General features: G+C 44.0%; 1 protein-coding gene across 9 annotated transcripts in view; it reads right to left on the reverse strand.

Moving 5' to 3' along the window:
* Positions 1-5,514: 5,514 nt before the first annotated feature.
* The window catches only part of magi1b (membrane associated guanylate kinase, WW and PDZ domain containing 1b), a 135,348-nt gene continuing 118,436 nt past the window's right edge, over positions 5,515-22,426 (reverse strand). For 5 of the 9 annotated variants that reach the window (XM_035151241.2, XM_035151238.2, XM_035151240.2 and 2 more), the window contains 7 exons: positions 19,875-20,246; positions 17,759-17,962; positions 14,270-14,363; positions 12,913-13,000; positions 11,927-12,070; positions 10,925-11,063; positions 5,515-7,500 (listed from right to left, as the gene is read on the reverse strand). In XM_035151241.2, coding sequence (XP_035007132.1) covers positions 6,266-7,500; positions 10,925-11,063; positions 11,927-12,070; positions 12,913-13,000; positions 14,270-14,363; positions 17,759-17,962; positions 19,875-20,246 — 2,276 coding nt within the window. In that variant the 3' untranslated portion in view covers positions 5,515-6,265. Of the gene's footprint in view, positions 7,501-8,507; positions 8,588-8,719; positions 11,064-11,926; positions 12,071-12,912; positions 13,001-14,269; positions 14,364-17,758; positions 17,963-19,874; positions 20,247-22,426 lie in introns of those variants that run through there. The other 4 variants (XM_035151244.1, XM_035151239.2, XM_035151242.2 and 1 more) reach the window with 4 other exon arrangements.

Genomic DNA, 22,426 nt, shown 5'->3' on the forward strand with positions numbered 1-22,426 from the left:
AACAAAGGTGTAGTTGTTTTTAGAGATTTTAATGTAGAATTGTATATTATGTAATAATAATATAATAATATCTGGTAGAAGGAGTGAGATGTGAATTAGAATAAATTATTTACTGATCAGCTGATCAACTGATCCCTCTTCTCTCTAGTTTAATCAACTATCAAAGACAGTTTCTTCTGTTTGTGTGAATATCACAAGTATAAGTAATTATAAATAACTCCTAGTTTCCTGTACAGCACATTCTTATTCATCCGCAGTACAACATTCACCACAACAAACTACCACTCGTGCATTATATCACGATGCACATATATTACATATAAATGTGTAGTAAGCATTTCCAACTTGTGAATCTATAGCAGACCACAACACTGTAAATCATGCTTCATGTTTTACTGAGGAAACATTAACATTTTGTCAATTCCACCTTCTTTGTATAAACATAAATATGTATGGTGCAGGTGATGCATTCAGAAATATGTCAGGGTAGGTTTTATTTATGGATGGGGGTTACAGAGGAGTGCATTCATATACACGGTGCTATTGCTTTTCAGAAAATGTGTCCGCTCCATTTGGACACAGAGAAGGAATTTAGCCTTGAGACGACGCCTCATGCAAAAGATGTTTTTAGGAAGGAGCCTCCAGTTGCACTTGTAAATTCAGTCCACAACATTAAAGCTATGAGTGTTATTATCCAAGGACCACAACCTGCTGTGTCTATGAATTCATAAAACACCCTGAACTAATAAATCAACATTAAAAGTATCACTTTGGTAGAACTTTGTTTTATTTGTGAGCGCATCACTCCACAGGACTCGATGTAGGTCGGGGATGATGGGTTACACACTGTACATTATCTGATGTCTCTTCTCTCTTTTCCAAATTAGTCACCCACTTAAGAACATCTCGGTACCGTACTCCTTTTGTACGTTGCCAAAGTAACACTCTCCTCCCCCCCACCTCCACTCCCTTGAAGCAACTTCACAGCATCAATATTTAACCTGATGTTGTCAAATCTAAAAAAAGAAATGATGCTGAGAAGAGGGCTGAGCTTCTGAGACGTGTTTATCTGTGGACCTGTGCTGAACACGTAACTCGATTCCTCTCTGGAGTTTGACGACAACACAGACACACAGGGTGGATCACAATGGAGGACACACTACAGCCATCACTGATTATGCCTTCTATCATAGGGTTAAGCACAGGCCAGTAATCACATGGACAGATGCAGCACAGCAGGTGACAGATATCTCTATGTCATATACAGCACTATGGAAGTCACAGAAAGAGCTGACCCTTATATCCATTCTTCTCTCCTGCTTCTACAAGCAGCGGCAAAACTACGTAGCTGTGTCTTAGACCTTTTCTGTCCTCTCCCCATTCATTTCCTCACTCTTTGTATCGCTACCTTAACTGCGTTCTGAGGATCGTGTCCACTTCTAATCCCATCTTCAACACAACTATCATCACAGCAATGCACAGGGGCTTTGTTCGTAGGTGGAATGAATGCAACGTCTTAGTGAGGCCCCCCTCCCATCACCCTGGGTGCCCCTCAGCTGGATTCTGGCATTCAGCTCCTCTGCCTCACCTCTCATCAGTTGGTCTTGTTATAACTCTTTGACACCACAATTAGCAGGTATACACAAGGTTTATAAACCCACTTGAAAAGGTGATTGACTCACTTTCCCACTGCCAGTGGGGGAGTTTTCCTATCGGTTCTTTTTCTCTGCAGAGCTCACTCACGTCACTCTTGCATCTTGCACGATACAAAGACTTTTTTTGTTGTTGTTCCCAAGATTTAAAAAAAACAATTCAAGTTTGTGGCTATTTACGCGCCAATGCCCAGAAGGTCAATGTGCATCATAACGTCGTGCAGAAAAAGTGCAGCATCAGCGTCTGAAACAAACAAGAATAAACTAACGTGTTCACGCAACTGTCTGTTACATCACAGCTGATCAGAGCCAATGAAAACCTGTGTCTACTGCAGTCAATTGACCTGCAGAGAATGCCATTGAATTAATTCACATCAGAGACAAAAGACAGATATAAGTGGGTTTTTGACCAATGGAAAAAGGGGCTTTACATTCCTGAAGGCAGTGATTCTGTGGTGACATGAGTGTGATCGATATTTTTCTTGTCGATTTCACCTTTGTCCAATAAAACTTTCTGTCCCAGCCTCTGCAGAGGGCCACCGTTTTATGCTACAACATTTTCTCAGCTACAATCATCGCAAAGAAAGATCTGAATGGAAAAACTCCTCAGACGACCTGGGTAGTATCTTTTTAGAACAACCATGGCCCAACAGCCACACACAAAATTTGAAATGAATCATTCAACAGTGCAACAGGCAAATCGGACGTTTCCACATGTATTTCTTATGACAGCATAACTATTTAATCTGCTCAGTCCAACACAAGGACATTTCTTCTTTTTTTTTAAAGAGTGGATGAGTCACTCTGAAAACTGCATTATTCTGAGGTGTACAATTTGGCCTTTTTTCGATCAGAAGCATGGTTTGCATGAAACAGGATGCAGGATTTAGTTTTGACATTGACGGGAAGAAAAACACTCGATTCTGCTCAGCACACACCACAAGTGGTTGTCCACTTTGCTGCTTTCTAGACGCTCATGCATGCACACATTTCAGCAGAGGAGGAGAGCCAGGGGCAACACCTCTGGGACAGGCAAAAGTTCAGTGCATTTCTCTAAAGGAGTGTCTCCACCGCAGGGACACAAAGCCTCTCCGCAGGAAACCACCTCTGGAACTTCTGGAACAACTCGTGTTTTCTCTTGCTCACTTCGCTGTCAGCCTGCCACTCAATGTGACTTGGCTTCATGTCACCAGAGAGCTGTCATGCTGTCCATAAAATAAGCCATAACAGTGAGCCAGCATGCACCAAACTCAGAACCCTGAAACTGAAGCAGCGATATAGAAAGTAGCCACAATTTAATTACACCTACAAGGTGTAAACAAACACAAATAAATAAATGTACTCTGATCAGCAACATATCGTTGGCAGGTTTTGAAAGGTTCGATCTGAACCATTGGTAGTGTGGTTTAAACCTCATTTTGTAGTTTTGAATGATTCTCCACAGCTTCATGGTTTGACTAATTCAACAACACACTGATCAGCCATAACATTAAAACCAGTTAGCCCCCATGTTGTAATGTTGTGGCTGATTGGTGTGAGTGCTCGAACAAGAGCATTAGGTCAGTCACTTTTTAAATGAAGGGAACTGGAATCAGGTTCAAAACAAGCAGCTGTTAAGGCAAATATAACACGTTCTGTTGGGATTTCACAGAGATTTGCTGACATCATCATATCACCACAGGTACCTAACCAAAAATATGGATGCTTAAACAAAAAGGAAGGAAAGGCAGCATTTAAAAACATTCACTGACTGAGCTGATGAGACGTGGCGCCTGTGGATTTCTCTCTAACAGCTGCTGATTGATTAGTGTGACCATCCAGTAAAGCCTCAAGTGTTACATGCACATACACCACATCCTATTGATCCCTGTTACCATGACAAGAAAAACACATATGTGCCCTTTGAACCAACGTGTTCCTTCACGGGAAGGCTGATTTCCACGCACAGTCAAGCGTGAGACAGTTACAGTATGAGGACATGGAGCAGAGTTAGTTTGTAGGATGATGAGCTTCCTCTGAGAAAAGTGACTTGGACATTGCTCTCTTGAGTGAAAGCATCTTGAAATCCCGAGCACATATCCTGCCAGAAATAACTTTTCTTTTCATTTGCTTTTCTCCCAGAGCCTTGTTTACGCATCTACAACTCCTGTCTGCTCCAGTCAGCTCAAGGATGGAGCCCGTTGCTTTGGTGTTTCCATGGAAACGCGGAAGCAAGAGGGCTCCAAGGTCGCAAACGAGGGAACCCGGAGCCGAGCTGATGGGCGAATGGAGGCTTGATGTGGTGGGCGCCGTAGTCTTGTTGTTATTGGACATTTCATTACCGCCTCTCCCCGCCTGCACTGACAATGACATGATAAATTGTCAGCCGACATGGGCCGTTAATCATTTCTGGGGGTCGCACAAGCAATACAACATAGAGCTCTGTTCCTGCATCTGATGACGGGAGGGAGCGGAGTATGTCCTGATAAAGAGCGAGAGAGGTTTCAAGAGAGGAGAGGAGAGGAGAGGGTTCGGTGCTGGAAAGTGGATTACATCCATTATTTAGGTGCTTCTTCCCCTTCTCGGAGAGAGGAGAGAGAAAAGAGGAGGGTTTGCAGGATGTAAACATCTCTTTATCTTTTTACCGGCTGCAGTGGATACGACCTAACTATAGCAAATATATATATATATTATGTAAAAGTAGCAGGTATTGTGGGGTATATGTATTGGTTGTTAAGGAGGATTAACAATAAAACTATCTCTGTGCAAGTGCAAAAGTGTGTGTTCCTCGTATTAACAGGAAGCCTGATTCGTGTAAAAACACTTTCAGATCGTTGCTTCAAAAGCACAGCGATGCGCTGAGGCTCTTTTGAATTGTGGAGAAAGTGGGCCAGAAAAGAAAAAAAAGCTCTGATATGTTCCTGTTTGATCGCGATGCTTCATCTCTGCTTCTTATTTCCCCTTATGAGCTGCACAGATTGTGTCCATAGGGTAATCTTGAATGCACACGTTTGAACACATGGTATTAAGTACCTTGGCATGTGCCGCAGCAAACTGGGAAGAACTTCACATGATGGAATCTAAGAACATCTTCAGTTTGCTGCATGTCAGACATGTGGACACGTCCGATGTCAGAGGGAGGCATGGGAGGAAGGTGCAGTTAAACAGACATCATAGTTAGATATTTAAGTTCCAGTATCTTAACCCTGAATGTCAGTAAATGTTATGAGAAGAGTTAAAAGGATAAACATGCAATGACCCGTGAATTTATCAGTATTTCACTCTCTGCCTCATCTTAACATATTAATCGAGGGACCACTCTGTTCTCCGCCGTCCACTCAATTGTCGTTTGTAGGGGGTGGGGTAAAAATCCTCCACCTATCGCTGTCACCGTCCTGAAATAGGGACACAGCTTCCCTCGCTGCCTGGTCTCTGTCAAATGAAAAACCTTCGAGCAGCCAGGATCCTGAAAGAGGACTAAAACTGGGGAGGGGAGGCGTGTCAGCAGAGAGGGCACAGATGAAGCACAAATCAAAGTAAGACGTGAGAGGAGTGGAGGAACATTTTTAAGACTGGCTTTGATGTTGTGAAAAAAAGATGGTCGCTTTTTGCTTTACTTTTCTTCAAAGGCTCGAAGAACGCACATAGTTTTGGGAGGCCTGAGATAACACTTTTTTTGTCTTTCGTTTGTCCAAAAGATGAGAACTCTGCGGTCATCAGACTCTTAGATTCGACTTTCTGCTGCCACCTTTGAAGCGTTCACATCACACTTCTCTTGTTAAAACTGTTATGAACTTCAATCGTCGTTCATTCAATACAAAAATGATTCTACAGGATGGGATGACACAAAGAGATTGAACCAAAGCAAACACACATGCGTTCATTTGTTGAATATATTATTTTATTTTAACATCATCATCATAGTTAACTTTTAATTTCCCCTTCATTCATTTAAAATGATCACCTCTGAATGTACACATACTGCAAACTGTCAAAAATATACAAACAAATGCAGGCTTGTGCTATAGTCTGGTCAAATGTCTAAAAAACAGTGGCACTGGGGGGAGAGAGAGAGTGAGAGTGAGAGAGAGAGAGAGAGAGAGAGAGAGAGAGAGAGCAAGAGAGAGAGAGACATTGAAACCGGTAAAGACATGCACAGCATCATTGTGAGCACCGGTTACAGTCATCCAGGTGCGCGGCTCTTCCATGGGATCCGTGTGGAAAAGTACATACATGTCTTCATCTGACAGCGCGTCACAAAGCGCCTGCCACATATCAAATCAAATACAAAAAAAAAGAAGTTGCTCGTTAATGGAACTGTTAGGCACATCATTGTTTTTTATGGTTTTACATTTTCTGGAAAAGTCTGAGTTACTGTAATGTAGAATGCTTCAACAAAAACAAGGGAGAAAAAAATAAAACATACAATCGAAGAAAAGAAAAATAAACAGCTTTTTAAAAAAAATCATTTTGGAATCACTGTCTTGTTCGTAACTCAATGCTGTTACATAATGTGTGTGTGTGTGTGTGTGTATACATAGCTGGGTGCATTTCTGTAGAACCAAGTGGTAATATGAGCTAGTACTTGAGGTGTATTGTGGGTTGCTTGCTGTGATTGGCTGACAGCCGTCCAATCAGATACTCAGGTCTTTGGGGTTATCCTTGTAGGTCTTCTTGGGCTCGGGGAGCGAGGGCCTGGACGACTTACTGGTGTCGGTCTGGAGCGTGCTGTAGTACTCTCTCACTTTAGCCGCTACGAAATTGTCATCATCCTCTTCGTCTTCTGAGTCGTCTCTTCTGGGACTCCTGATCGGGGAGATGTCACGTCCCAGGCTTCTGGCTCGGTACTGCGTCTCGGGAGTACTATCTCTGCTGGTGAAGCGCCCGTCCCTCTCCGTCCTCTCAGGTGAGCGCCCCCTCAGCAGTGAGCTGTACCTCTTGTAGGCTGAATCTGAGTCGGGGGTGCGCACTCTGGGCAAGGTGGTGTCTCTCTGGCCCCGAGACGCCATGTCCCTCAGCAGGCTGTCCCCGTTGTAGGCTCTGTCCATAGAGGAGGCTCTCATCAGCAGGCTATCCTCGCCATACAGGTGTTCCTCCCTGCGCAATGATGGAAGCGTGGGCTCGCGGTTCAGGCGGTCCAGAGCCGGGGGCTCTCGGAGGATGCTGTCCTCGAACGGGAGGCTGAATTCAGAAGTCTTGGGTGGCTCCATCGATACGGCCACAGCCCCGTTGGGCTTTTCATTGCTGTGGCTCGGTCTCTGTGGGGAGCCGTACTGGCGGTAGGGGTCTGAGGAGTGGGCGTGGCGTCTTGTGGGGGAGTGGTGCCGAGGGCGGTTCGGAGAGCGGTGGGGAGACCTGTGGCGGCGAGGCGAGCGATAAGGAGAACGATGGGGAGAGCGGTAGGGTGAGCGGTGGCGGCCATGGCGTCTGTCAGGGGAGCGACCTTGGTGTTGTCCCTTGTGACGACTATCAAGGGTGTTGTCTGCACTACGAGACCTGCCATGCTTCCTGTCGGGCGAACGGTGGCGACTACGGTGGTTCCCGCTGGAATGGTGTTGGTGGTTGTCACTCCCCTTGCCATCCTTCTTTTTGAACAGTTTGGCTGTATCCTTCCCCGTAGACTTTTTCTCCTTGTTTTTTCCCTTGCTGGTTTTCTTGTGTGGGGAGCTGTGGCGGTGCTTGGAATGGTGCTGCTTGCCGGTGCGGGTAGACTTGTGGCCCGACTCCTTCTTGCTCCGGGATGGTTGTTGGGGTTCTGGTGGGTAACTTAACTCCGATGGTGCGTTGGTTGGGGGCAGGATGCTCACTTCCGCAGCGTTTTGTAACCCTGTGGCTGCGTTGGCTGTGATGCTGTCGTTAGGGCTGCCGTCTGCAACACAATGTGACATACAACCAGGGTAGGAGGATGAAAAAAACAGGTAGACTCTCACAGTAACCATGCTGAATCACTCAGATATGAAGCTGAGCACATTTCCGATGGAAAGCCATTCTGATGTTAATGCCAGCAAAGATGGCAAGTTGTTAGATGGCACAGCGACAGCCAATGATAGAACATGAGTGTAGCTACACAAGAGAATAAAAGGCAGTGACACAGTTGTATAGTAGCCATCGCTTGAGGACCCTTGTTACCCACAACAAACCTGTTACCAGGGCAACCTGGGGTCACTGGAATTGGACTTGGCCGGTCAGGCGACCTCACTGGAGGCTGGTTACAGTCAGTGCCAACGTGCTGCATGTTGCTTGATCGTACTGATTAGCCATGCTCTTTCATGCAGTCATGATGCCTTCGACAAATCGTAAATGTTTAAAGAAAATAAAATGCTCACGATGACTTCCAAAGACTAATGCCTTATTTAGGTTTAGGAGGCATTTTACCATAGTCAGTTTTTAATAGCTTTCCTTTGTGGATTTTATCCCTCTGGTTACACTAAATCATCTATTTAAGCAGCCACCACATTTTTATTATCAGATGAAACCTTACCTAAGCTTTGTGTCTATATCTTAAGGAAGGTCTAGAAACTGCAGAGCAACGACGACAGTGTAAAACTAACACGGTCTAAAGAAGCAAAGACACTGCATCTAAACCAGTTAACAAGAACAAACGAGCTCTGTGCATTTCACCTTTGGACTCGTTGGCCAGAGGTCAAATACAAATAGCGCAGACATACAGAATGCATGAAGAATCCATCACAACGGCTACGGCGACACTGGCAGTGCATTTTGGGTGAATGGATTTGTATGCATGGAGTAGAGCACGGGCACAGGTGATCTGAGGCCACACCACACACATCAGGATGGACGGAGAAAGAGATCGAGAGAGAAAGAGAGAGAGAACGACAGGAAAAAGCCAGACGACAGCGAGGGACAGTTACAAACCGTGGTCTGATTTTGGAGGACAGAGGCCTCCCCCATCTTGTCATTTCTCATACATGCAGTGAGATGGGGAGCGACCATCCCTGAAGGAAGACAAGAGCCCAGTGCAATACGGGGGAAGAGGGAGAAGATACACAGAAACAGAAGAAAAGAGAAGAGCACAGTAGTTAAGATCCCTGGAACCGACATGAAGGAAGAAAAGGAGAATTATTGTGTTGATTTTTTCAATGGAAAAAAATGTGTTTATTTGATCATTGAGTCACTGAGAATAAAGAGACAGTCCAGGAAACACCCCAAACCCTTCAGTGGAAAACACCATTTACAGAGAAAAGTCCTGCATGTGCACATACACACACACGCACGCACACCCACACCCGCACAAACACACCTAGAGATGTGAACACAGAAGCAGCAGAAACCCCAAAACAGAAAGTAAAGACAGTGAGACTTGCACATTCACAACAACAGTATATGAAGCAGTTTACATTGCTGACAAAAATAAAAAATAAAAAATTACTGGCAAAACTGTCAAAAGGTAGTTCCAACTAAAAAGTACAAACAATGACCCAAAAATATACAACTTTACATGATGTCGTATCAGATAGGGCTGTCCCGAATTCCTCAAAGCTTCGGCGGTGGTCATTGTAATCAAATGAAAGTCAAATGCTGCTAATCTAGCCCAAAAATTCTAATTTAATTTGTTATTCTCAGACAAGGACATTTTTTATCTTAACAGTGAGTCTTACTTGGACAGTGACAAGTTTCGAGCACAAGCAAGTCAAGCATGTTGGATATGAAACTGGCAAACCTACGACTTTGGGGAAAACAAACAGTAGCTAGTAGCCTAGACGTCGCTAAAGTTGAACTGAAGCTTGAAAGATTTGCCAATAATGACTTCCGCCAGGGAGGTAATGTTTTCACATGTTGTTGGTTAGATTGATTGTTTGATTACGCAAAAATCGATGAAACCGATTTCTATGAAACTTAGTGGAAGGATGCGGTACAGGTCGGGAAAGAAACCCTTACATTTTGTTGCGGATCCGATCAGTGGTCAGAACTTATTTTTTTCCACTTTCCTTAACATTGGGAGTTAGGACTTTTTTTTTTTTATTTTCACTGATTTTCCAGGGAATATTTCATGGATTTGACGAAAATAATTATCATATTACTGAAACGTCAAAGCTCTTCAGTGGCATTCGGGACAGCCCTAGAATTGGTGCAGGTACAGACGTCACATTCTTAGCCCAAAGAAAATAACACTGATGAACTTTTCAAGACAAGTAAATGTATCTCCACTCAAAGTAAAAAAAAAACCCAGATATGATGACTTGTTACTATCAATCAAGACTGGTCAATACGAAGAAGAAAAAAAAAGAAACGTTCCATAAATATTATGGAAAATAGACATTAAAAGGGAAAACAATCCAATTTACACTTTTGACAAGTTCATGCAGCAATAGACTTTTATCCATTAATATGTGGCTTGGATTCATGGCTCTGTACACGGAACAAAAATATTTGTAAAAATGCATCTATTCTTTTCATCACTGTACAAAATGTCTTTATAACTGGAGAGGCTCTTTTTCTTTTTTCAACAGGGATGGGTGGAGTTCCTATCGTTACAGCTTTTCAATGACATTAACAGTGGGTGCAAATAAAATCCATGGATTAGTGAGTAATGTCAAGCACAGTATCGTGAGAGTTTTGTCTTTGAAATGGTAAAAAAAAAAAGCATCAAACAGCCTTTTGTTCTTCTCAATACAGGTCTCACTTAAAACCCTAAACGAGTTCAGTAGCTTACATTCACCTTCAATAAATATTATAAATATGTCCTTACCAAAGCTGCGAGATATCCCATTTTATCAGGGGATGCAACTTTCTCTTCCTCTGAACGCTGAACTAGTGTTTAATGAGGAATCAAAGCCCACCGATATCACTTCTTACCCACAAGAAACATAGATTTTTTTCAATACTCTGTCATTCAAACTCTGTAAACAGTTTCTATTTTCATGAAGCACTGAAATCAGACCCACCACCTTCCTGTGAAGTCCCAGCGGAGTGCGTATGCTCAGTGGCCAGAAGGTGAGGAAGTGACAGCGGGAAGACACAGAAACTGAGAGCAGGTGAGAGCAGGGCAGGGCGACGGCACCCACGGGAACACCCTCCACCCCCTGCTCGTCCTTCACCCCCCCAAAATCCCAAAGCCCAGGATTGACCTCCACCAGAAAGAGAACCACGACCAACCAAACCCAGACTAACACTCCCTGGAGGGTTTGTCCCAGGGATGAGTGAAGGGTCCTGGGAGGGCAAAAAGTTCTTCCCCCGCTTTCCCCTTCGACCCACCACTGTCCACTGGGCGTCCCCCCTGGCTCAGGGTGTGAAGATGGGGGAGAAGGGAATGTTTTCGTAGATTGACCCACCATATTCCGGCACAGAGCCGTCACCCCTCTTGAGCACCAGATGGACGCGCCGGCCTCCGCTCTTGATGAGCTCGATGGCTCGTGCGTGCTTCATGCCCTTTGTGCTCTCGCCGTTGATCTCCAAGATCTCATCACCAACCTATGGAGAAATATGGGCAAGGGAGGAAAAGGCAGGAGGGTGAAAGGAGAGTGACAGGTGGAGGTGGAGAAGGGAGAGAGAACAGAGTGAGACAGAATGCGGGGAACAAGTGACAGTGGGGAAGAGAGTATACCAGAGGAAAGATGAGAGGCACAGAGGTTCAAAGGGACACGATGACAGAGGAGGGAAAGGAGAGGGAGGACAGATTGAGAAGACGTTACACATCAAATCATCTGAAAGATAAAGTGCAACAACAGCACGTTTTAAATTAACAGTTTTCACAAAGGGCAAATTATATTGGAGTGCAGCAACTGTGACGCTGAGAGAGGAAAATGAGAACGAAAGGGGGAAAAACAGGATCCAGAAAGAAAAAAAAAACCACACTCTTTGCTTCCTGATTCTTTGCCTCCACGCCTCAAGTTATCTGTCAGTGTTGTCTGCACCGAGGGAATTCCCCTGGCAGAGTAAGGATCTCTCACTGACACCACTCTCTGTCTCGCAGAGCAGCTACTATTAATACCTCTGCTAATGTGGTGCAGAAACACAAATGTATGTATTCACATATGTATGCATGTACAAAAAGTGCTAATACATGCACACCCACACACGTCCTAACTCACCGTAGCACATTAATATATACAAAAAAACACATTATAGCTCAAACATACTGTATATACTGTATCTTAGCATATGTAAACCCAGAGGGGAGAATCAATTAACCCTGTGCTGCATTCTCAATCAAGCAACCCGGGGGAAGCGCTTCAGTAATTCCCATTCAGATCAAGAGACACAAGAGGAAAGATGCAACAGTAAACAGTATATATTTGTGGTGTGTAAATGCTGGCTGTTGTTCGTGTCCGTACCCTGATCTTTCCGTTCCGTACGGCCGCTCCGTCCTCAGCTAGCCTCAGCACGTACAGGTCCATGTTGTATTCTCTGCCTCCGCGCAGACTGAAGCCAAAGCCTTTGTTGTCTCGCTCCAGGTCCACTGAGTAGAACTCAGCATCCTGATGGAGAGCGACCACACATACACACACAGACGCGGAAAGACAGGAAAGGAGAATTTGCATCAAGGTCACTTTTGTGATTCAGATTTGAAGTATACGTGTGTGTGTGTGTGTGTGTCCTTTGAAGTGGACTCCTATTTCAGGAACATGGGACAAATGCCATCTTCAGGAAACTCAGACGTTTTCAATAGCTGTATGTGTGTGTGTGTGTGTGTGTGTGTGTGTGTGTGTGTGTGTGTGTGTGTGTGTGTGTGTGTGTGTGTGTGTGTGTGTGTGTGTGCGCGCGCGTGCTTATGCTCAGGTGTAAGGATGCTGAATTATTGATGCCTCGGGCTGTAGGTGGACAAAGAGAGGGGGCACAGGCAGAGCGAGGGATAGAGACTGGGAGAGAGGGAGCCAGGCAGCACAAGGACATGCAGACGGCCATAGCAGCTCCCGTCTTCACGCCCTCCTAATCTCCTCTGCTGAAGAATCAATGCTATCAGTGAGAAACATCTCTACACCGCCAGATTAATTCAGTGGCGAACACAGTGGACTGAGGGGTTACTTTGAAAGCAAACAGGCTTTCCTCAGCGCAGCCTCCGATAATGTGGCCAAGAAGACATGAAAAAGAAAATAAATAAATGAGAAGGCACCTTGTTTGTCCTTGGGAAGCTGGATGGGTGCATTGGTTGATGCATGGAGGATAAATAGGTCTGTGGGGGCTACAACAGCTGGATGGATGAATAAAAAGGCGAGTGTGGATGTGGATGGATTGTTGGAGTGTAGATTACCGGGATGTTGGATGGATGGATGTATGAATGGAGTGACAGGTGAATGGATAACCATAATATCCTTATTACCTGAGATGAGACTTGTGTCGGGGGCTGGGGAGGAGGTCCTTGTGGGGGTATGAATTCAAATGATTCTTGTTTTGGTTTGGTGTTGTTCCTGAGACGGAGAGACAGCAGTAAGTAAAACATTTAAAGCATCAAATTATTCAATTTATTCGCATATTTTCAACACTTCTTCCTAAAGGGGACTCATTATGGTTATTTCCAGCTCTATATTTTTATTCTGGGACTCCACTAGAGCAGCTTTGTATGATACACTTCTTGAAAAAAAGCCTTATATATCTCAAACTGCCTGTTATGCAGCCCCTCAGTTGAAGCCTCCTTTAAACCACACTGTTCTGATGCCTGACGCCTGCAGACAGGCAGAAAACAAAGTATTTTGAGCATTGCTTCATTCTCTTATGCTTTAGTATTAACTAAACTATAAGGGGCTGGGAGAGACACTTTTTCAAATCCAAATCCATCATTTGTCTGAATTCAATCTGGAATATGAGAGTGGACTGTACTACACTGAGCAGCAACAATAAAACCTGCCTATTGTGAGACGGTAGATTTAGTCTTTCAAACACAACCCGTATAAAAACATTTTTCTATATCTGCTCCTTGAATAGTTGTGTTCGATGGAAATGGGCTAAAATGTTGCCATAAACATACAATATGTAACTACGGCCTCTATGGGTCTCCCAATCAGGACAATAACAAAAGACCTAGTTTGATAATGTCATGAACCAGCGTGGAATCATGGGAGTTGTTGTCTTCACCACCATCTCTGATTAAAATCTACCTGATATGACTCAGGCCCCAATCGGGTATTTCTCTGAGTTTGAATATTGTTGCAACATGTTTGATGATGTAAGTAGGCTACACAAGTCAACTAAATATATAACAGTTATTTTTAGACATTTTAATGAATAATTGTGACACATTATATCTTTAAGTGGAGAAAAATCTACTGTCCAAAAATACTAAAGCTAACATTGGTGGTAAAATGGTATTATGCTGTCACCAAAAAACTGGATAGCAAACTGGACCAAATTAAGACCTACTACTCAATAGATTGTTTTGGGAGAACAAGTTGGACAGATGACCATATAAAGAAATCTGGAAATCACTGAAGTACAAAAAAGTATTGCAACCAGTTAGTTGAGTTCAGTGTAACATCTGAGCTTCACTGAGTCTCACAGGAATAACTTTCACATATGTCTACCTCATTATTTGAAACAGCAGCCATTTTAATATAGACATTTAACACTGCAACATTACACATATGACAGAAAATAAAGAAAAACATAAAAGGTCTCCTTTAAAATGTCTTCTTATTTGACCAAAAATAACCCAAGCACTCGTTTCCCAGCATGCTCCTTACCTGGCCTCCGGCGCGGCCTGTTGCTGAGGTGTGTGAGTGGTGGTTATGGTGGCAATCTTCTCTGCATTGGTCAACAAAGATGCATTTGAAGACTCTAACAAGGAACGAGAGAAACGAAAGGAAAAGAAAGAAGCTGTCAGTACATTTCCATTAACAAATGTGAGGCTAATTTTGAAACTGCCACATGCATAAAAATCACTGGTTTTGGCAAGTTGAAGCAAATAAATTGGCTTCATATAAAATAATTAAAACGAAAAAAAGAAAAGCGAAAACCATTTCAAGAATTGATTTGGCAAATTACTGCGTTTCATAGCAGCAAGTCCAAAACATTTTTCACGCTGTCCAAGAGCCTTTTTGCCTCCAGCGAACATCAAACTTTTAAAAGCTGCACTGAATAAATTTTAGTGACATTTGCTTTTTCCATACAGCTTCTAATTCAGTACATTAGAATTTGCATAAAAGTGCTCCATTAGAAATGTCTCACAAGAATCTATGTGATGGAATTAAATCCATATTTTAGACATGGAACATTTTCATCTTCCAGCTTGAACATGGCGTAGATTCAGCAGCTGTCACCTTCAAACATTAGCTGACCTACGGGGACCGAGGCTGCATCCATACACCAAGATTTCATTTGGAAAGGCATCAACTCTGCTAAGGATACACCTGCCGTCCACAATACTCCAGTAGTTTACGTCGGCGCTAAAAAGAAGAAGTCTGGAATTGCTCTTGGCCCTGGTTTAGTTTGAAAACTCTGGGGCAGCGGTTTAGTCGACAATCACAACCACTTGCTGATTGGGTCTTTAACTGATTTGAAAACAGCGCTTCACCTTTGTGCTGTCAGTCATTTTGTCAAGTTTATTTTCGAAATGGTGAGCATGTAATTTTGGACTGATGCTCCACTTGTCTAAATGTGAACCATCACTTGGCGCAGCGAAGGCCATAAAGGCTCCTGGTTATTCCGTCTCTTATCTTTGATTCAATTACTTTGAGTTATCAATGAATCACGCTGGGCCTTAACGACAGAAACACACATCATTACTCTCCTCTTGCCGTCTAAAGAATCCTTTCTTCTCCTTAACAACCTAATCTTTCTTGGCCATCTAGAGGTATCCTTTATTTGATTACAACTCTCCTCTGCTCTCCTCTGTAAGTCACTCCTCCCTATTCCTCTCACGGTCAGTTACTCTCTCATCTATTCATCTCATCCACTTCCACCAGTCCCTTCAAAGCCTGTTGGCTTAACTCTTTGATTGCCCGTTCCCCCAAGAGAGAACAAAGTCAACCAATCGAGCTGCAGTGTGGCTGGGGCGAACTTCCTTTTGGACCGTGGAGGGGTTGAACCTTCGAGTTTGATGTTTTAGGTCGGGCCTCAGCAGGAGGTTTGTGGGTCTGCGTTACATTCTCACACATTTTCTGTTGCTCATTTCTCACTTCCTTAGCTTGTCCCTGTAACCCTATTCGCCCCTCCATCTGCTCATTGGCAAAACCCTCTCATCCTGCTTCCTCTCTCCATTTAGCTCCTCTGCAACTGTTTTCTGTCTGGAAATTTATCGAAAAAGCTTTTGTTTCTTTCTATCTTTCCATTTTGCTCACAGGCCGCTGCCTCTTTTCCCCTGGTTCGCTTGAAAACATTTACGACGCGTAGGAGAAGCACTGAGCTGTTTCTGTAATTTGTCTCTGGCCTTCGTTTTATGTCCTCTGCCCTGTACGGACAAGAGGAAGGATGGAGAAAAGGTACAGTCAAAATGAGATTTTGAGAATGATAAAGAGAAAAAGGAGTGGAGAGGGAAAGAAAAGGAGGGGAGATAAGAGAAGTTGGAGGGCTGTGCAGCAGAGGCATAAGCTGTAATGAAGGCATTAGCAGGTTGTGTGTGCATTAGGAAGTGTCATGCCTGTTTTCCCTCCATCTGTGTTCCCACGCAAGGGAGAGGGGAGCTCAATGGAAAGAAGCTGAACCCGGCCTCACCTTGGAAGAACCTCATGCGATCGTATTTATTAACGTCGGAAAGTTTAGACAGGAATGATTCACACAAAAATAGTCCTGCTCAGCCATGTGTAAACACAGGTGACGAGAACAAGTCACTCAAAGACACAACTCAGCAACGCAAGCCACAATCTTTCCCTGTCACTCTCTCTCGGTCTGCGTGTGAGGCGGCGGCGCTTTGTTTGACACATGCCGGTAAACACAGACCGGACGATTCCGATAAGGCGCATGCCGTTATTTCTCCCTCTGTGTTTCTTCTTGGCGGAGCAATTTTGTCTCACCGTTCTCATCAACCGCTCTGCAGGAAGACCAAAAAAAACAACACTCTTCATCCATAGGAAGTGAGCCCAAAAGCAACGAGCGGCGGACAAATAGATACAATTTCTAGCAGCGCGTAGGTTGACAGGGAGTATCGCCTTCCTCACGCACATACACACACACACACACACATTTAATTAAACAGTATTTGTGAAGCATGCCAGGGTGATCTGTCAGGACAAAGTAGAGTGAGCTCTCAGCTGCACAACACAACGTGCACAAACTTCCTTTAAAAAACTTTGGCAGAAAAGACACAACAAAATATACAGAAGAGGTTCTGACTTGCTCTCCTCACCCAAACTAAAAAATCTAACCCTATCCTAAGCCTAACCTTAACCTAACCTTAAGCTAACCTGAATCTAAACCTCACCTAAACCTTAACCCAACATAAACCTAAACCTAAAGACACGTCTTCACCTTTAAATTGAATGATTTAAATTACGGGGACTTTTTTTGTCATCATAAGTAAGACAAGTCCCTATTATGTGACTGTGTAAATAGATTTAGGTCTCCACAACATGAGCTATACCTGCACCACACACATACCCCCCCACTCCACCACACACACAGAATAACAGAACATCTACATTACTCTTGCATGTTTTAAAAGCGCAGTCACGCTGAGGGCAGAAATGCAAAGGCTGGGAAAGTTCCCAAATATCCCCACTGACGAAGAGTACTGTCAACACTGCGGGGGCGTTTCAGTCCCTTTGAAAGCAAGTGAAGGATCGCCGAGCTTTATGTAACACTACTGGCATACATAAGCACCAGGCATGAGAGGAACGACGCAAGTCCTGCTCCTCAAATATACTCAGTCTCTGTAACAACACTAATAATAACTGATGACTGTTCTGTTTGACATCCATCATCGTGACATGGGGCCGAGACACATGCAAAATCTGCACTCCTACTTGGACAACCTTGAGGAACAAGCTCTTGCTGACTAGTAGAAATTATTTTGAGTTTTGGCTGAAGGCTACCAGCTGAATGGGTTAATGTCAGAATGTGCCGGTTAGCAAGATTCCTCCCCCTCCCTTGAAGGCACCTCTGGGGGTCCTTGAGGGTGCCCCCATTTTTGCAGCAGTTTATCATGGGAATATAAATTATGATGATGAGACAAAAAAATTAAATCACATTTAATAGCAGAGCTGAATTTGCAAGGCTAACTTAAACCGTCCACTCACCGTCTCCAGGAATGATGCGTAGCGTGACGGTGTTCCCGGCCTCCTTGATGAGGTTGACAATATCAGAATGCGACTTGTTGGTGATGGAGCATCCGTTCACGGCCAGGATGCGGTCGCCGACTTTCAGCTTCCCGCAGCGGTCTGCCGGGCTCCCCTCGATGATGCGCCCTATTTTGTGGGGCATGGCAACACATGCATTGCCAGCTACGGTCACCATTGACATGTGATGCGTGATTCAGTGTGAAGTGTTGTTGGATTGTGAGCGGAGGGAGAGAAGGAAAAGGAAGGGATAAAGGGGGAACGGAGCAGAGAAAGAGGATCAGAAGGTTCTGTGTTAATTCAACAGCCAGCCGAGCAAAAGTCGCTGAGAGAAGCTGATCAGAGTTACAGCAGAACAAAATGCAAGCGCTGGCAAAAGGAGAAGGGCAAATTTCAACGAGCTCCGCAAAGAATCTGTCAAACTGTAATTCTTAGTACTTTTCCTGTAAATTGGCTTTTCAAATTAAGCAGTGAGGAACCTGAGCTCAATGCAACATTCATGTGTCTATCCTCCTCCACCCTTTACGTCTCATTCCCCCTCGTTCACTTCGATCTGCTGCAGCATCACGTTTCTAAAACTGGTATCATTAGAACATTTGTATGAAATGTGTTGTCTACATCTCCAATGTCTGCACCTCCAGAAGGTTTGAGACGACAATCATATATCAGAGCTGACATTGCTTAAACTACCCAGAGGCCTCTTTGCAACCCAACCCTTTCTCTCTCTCTCTTTGCATCAGTCACTGCAGAGAGAGCGAGTGTGCAATCACTCCTTTCTTTCCCCGTCTGACTTTTCATTCTCATTCATTCATCCACTGCCTCTGTTCTGGCTCTTTTGTACCTCTACATACTTGTCTAACCCTGACCTCTTCCTGCCTCTTTAACTGAATCCATCCATCCTGAGCTGTAAAAATACAAAGTGTAGAATCACACACAGAGTGATGAAGAGAAAAGAAATACCAAGGTGCTACATTTTTTAACAAAAGAAGTGCTTCTCTGAAAACCAACAGTATGGGTTGACTAGTTTCTGACTTGGTACACATCAAATTCAGTTCGAAACTTTCATGCTGCCACTGACTTTCCATTAGATTTTTACATGTCAGGTCAAATCAAATGGAGCTTTAACCGTCTGCTTGTGCTTTCTACACTGGCCCGTGAAATGGAGCTTTGCCCGTTTTATGAAAAGATGAGCATTTCAGTTTTTTTCAGTCCACCCACACTGACAGAGACGAGAGCACGGGGAACAGTGGAATGCCACGGTGGTGTGGGCAGGAAGCCACGACAGCGGGGCAAGAGTGCATCGCAGAAAATAAATTATTAGTTTGTAAAAAGCAAAGAAGAGTCAATTTGAACAGAATCTATTTTTGCAGGGATGTGTGAGATCAAACAGCGGCACCATTGTAAGGTTAAAAAACCCATATGGTCTTAACTAAAAGCTAAATACATGTAAAATAATCTTCATAAAAAGTAATTTGGAGTCATTGCATCTCTCTGATCGTACATCATAAAATAAATAAATCCACTTTACATCGATCATTTCCCCCATTTATCCTTCTTGGCGCTCTCATTCTCATCAAGTTGTCATTAGTCTTTCAACGCTAACCTCCTCAGCAGAATCCATTTAAGCTCAGCTGAATAATACAAGTGCCTTATGTAAGACCCACTTCACTTGTGATTAATTACGAAGGCCTTGTGTGAGTGTAGCAGCAGGCGAAAGAAAAGGTTTGGGTGTCTCGGTTAGACAGGCCCAGATGAAAATGAGAAAGACGAAGCACTTCTTTGAAGAGTATTGGTATCGATCTGGTGGGACTGTAAACAGCCAGAAGGAATATGTGCAGCTTCTCAGGCTATTTCGTGCTCAGTGATTTTACAGATGATTAAAAGGCAGCGCGTGAGATAGGAAGATACAAGGCTCCAGTGATTAGGAAAAGCCAAAGAGTGTGTTTCATGTTGTGTCATTTGGAACTGAGTTTTGTAAAGACATGTATGTACTGTATGTACAATCAACAACAACGTGCCTGAAAGATGAAATGTAACTTTAAGAACACTGAAAACAGACAGGTGTGGCATCTCTTACCGAATGTGGTGCCGGCTTCGGGCCGCGACACAGACGAGACGATGACGAAGCCGAATCCTTCGTTCTCGCCGCGGTGGATCTCCACGTCGTATGGCTGCAAGGTGGAGGAGGCAGTGGAGTTGGCATTGAGGGGCTGAGAGGAGGTGGTGGCGGCCACGGCCGAGACGACGGTGTTGCCGCTGCCCCCGGCCCCTCCGCCCCCTCCCCCGCTGCCGATGCCGGAGGTGGAGCCGCTGCCGGAGCTGACGGTGTTGAGGGAGTTCTGGCTGCCCTGCGGGGTGCGCTTGCCTATCTCCTCCGTCAGGCTGGGCGCCTGGGTGCTGCTGTGGTGGGAGGATGCTGGCGACGGAGGGACGTCTCCCTCAGCTTTGGCTGGAGAAGGCAGAGGAGGATAAAGTGAGACGGATGCAGGTATGCCGATTAGCATTGGAGAGGTAATCATGTGGAAAATGACAGAGCAGATGGATTTATGGAAGAAATAAACAGGAACAAATTGTAGACTTGGTAGGTGAGATAGAAAAGAAGCAGCATATTGACCCCAGGAGAACAAGAAGAGGATGTGTTCAGGAGAAAATGGAGATGAAAAAGCTGAGTGAGATACATGTGCATAATAAGACAAGATAACAATTAAACAAAACTGTCAAAATATGACCACACAGCTGACCGTAACATCATCTGAACAATATGAAAATAAAAAAGATTGCAAATAAATACAGACGTTTTTCTCTCCTAACAAAGCCACTTTCTCTTGATATGATAAAAGACATGCTGGCACGACAGCTCAGGGAGAAGAGCCTCTCCGACAATCTCCTCGCGGATCTGTTTTGAACAATAGATGAACTAAAGATGCAGCCCGCCTCTAGTAACTGGACATTTCATTTCCTGTAGAGCTGCTTCGAGGACGGCGCCTCATATTCTCGGCGCTCAGAGGCAGACGGGCGAGCGGCAATGCACTAATGTCTGGCCACTGTCATCGGGCTGAGGGTTGACCACCCTCTCCATCATATTTATGGGCCTTTCTTTATCGCCTGCTGCCGAGTGCTGCTGAGCAGAGCGCTGCACAGGTAGTGATGGGGCGGGGGCGTTTACACGCGGTGGCAGCCCAGTGCGTCCTGCCGCTACACACCCAGACTATTACTGAGGAAAGAGAGGTGGGAACCCCTGCACACAGTAAAGCAGGCCCCTGGCTCCTGAGGGCTGTTCAGTGACTGAATACTGTTGCATCAGTGGATGTGCTGGGGTGTTGGAATCAATACAAATGAAGACATCTGATTTTGATTTAGTAAAGTAAATGATTTTAAAATAAAACACACTCATACCAAACACAATTACTGACATGCTTGAATATGATAACAGCAACTACAAGGAAACAGACACTGTCAAGGTAAATATATATCTACTAGTTCCAGAAATGTCTGTGTGTGGCTCACATATCAAGAGAACCTTTCATCTTATCGGCTTCACAGTTGGCATGTGTATTTTAGGTGCAGTGTTGAATTTGGTGTGATGCGGACACGCAATACATTTAATATGAACAAACTTTGAATAAACAGACAACCAGCGTTCTGTGGCAGCAGCGGCCCGGGACACATCGACGTAAGTTACGTTATGGATCACAATGATGAACATTTTCGCAACCACAACTGACTCACAACTGACACTCTTCAGGCTTCACTGAACTTTGAATAAACAGGTGAACAGGTCTTTGTGGCGTCAGGGTTGTGCAGACTAAGTCCTGCAGTTGCTCTTTACTTTTACTGCAGGTTACGGTCACAGTTTCAGACAAAAAGCTGCAACAGTCCAGCAACACCACGGGCCAAAAGCAAACAGCCCATTTCAAACACACATGTTTGGAACAGACACTACAATAGTTGCAAATAAAGGAACAATTGGAGGTAATCTCATAAATTCACTTCAGCCTTTACATTTTTGGGGTTTTATGCATTAAAAAAAAAAAATCTTTATATTTTTATTTCCTTTTCTTTTAAATGTCATTTAAATATAGTATTTAATGAAAATCCTTAAGATAGTAATCAAATAATGTTGTTATGATGATATTCATGATTAGCATTTTTTCTGCAATAGCCATTAAATGCAGTCATATTCAGTAATTATCACTATATATTGTATTTCTATACTAATAGTTATATATTGTACATGGCTGGGTCCACCATTCCCATGTTGGATTCAAGTAGCACAAGTGATTCAATGAAAACTAGGGATGCATGTGATCCAGTGTAGTATTGTCTCAGTGTTTCACAGCTGCTCACTCTGACATATTTCTATGATCTCAGTGTGAGTTATGTTGAAGTTACAGGCTGCACACTTCCAGCTCCTCAGGGAGGTAACTGTGCTGAGCTCTGCTGCCATATGGAAAACAACTTGGCTGTGAGCAGCAGAAGGTCGTGGGTCAGGGTGTGATAGAAAGAAACTCACTCCTTTATCTGAACAATGTGAAGCTGCTTGGCTGCATTGTAAACAAGCAGCATAATTAAACAAGGAGCACTGAATCACACTTACTGTTACCAAGGTAACAGTGGGTGTCACCAAGT

The sequence above is a fragment of the Hippoglossus stenolepis genome, chromosome 3 (genome assembly GCF_022539355.2).
Source record: "Hippoglossus stenolepis isolate QCI-W04-F060 chromosome 3, HSTE1.2, whole genome shotgun sequence".
In the NCBI taxonomy this organism is placed as follows: Eukaryota; Metazoa; Chordata; class Actinopteri; order Pleuronectiformes; family Pleuronectidae; genus Hippoglossus; species Hippoglossus stenolepis.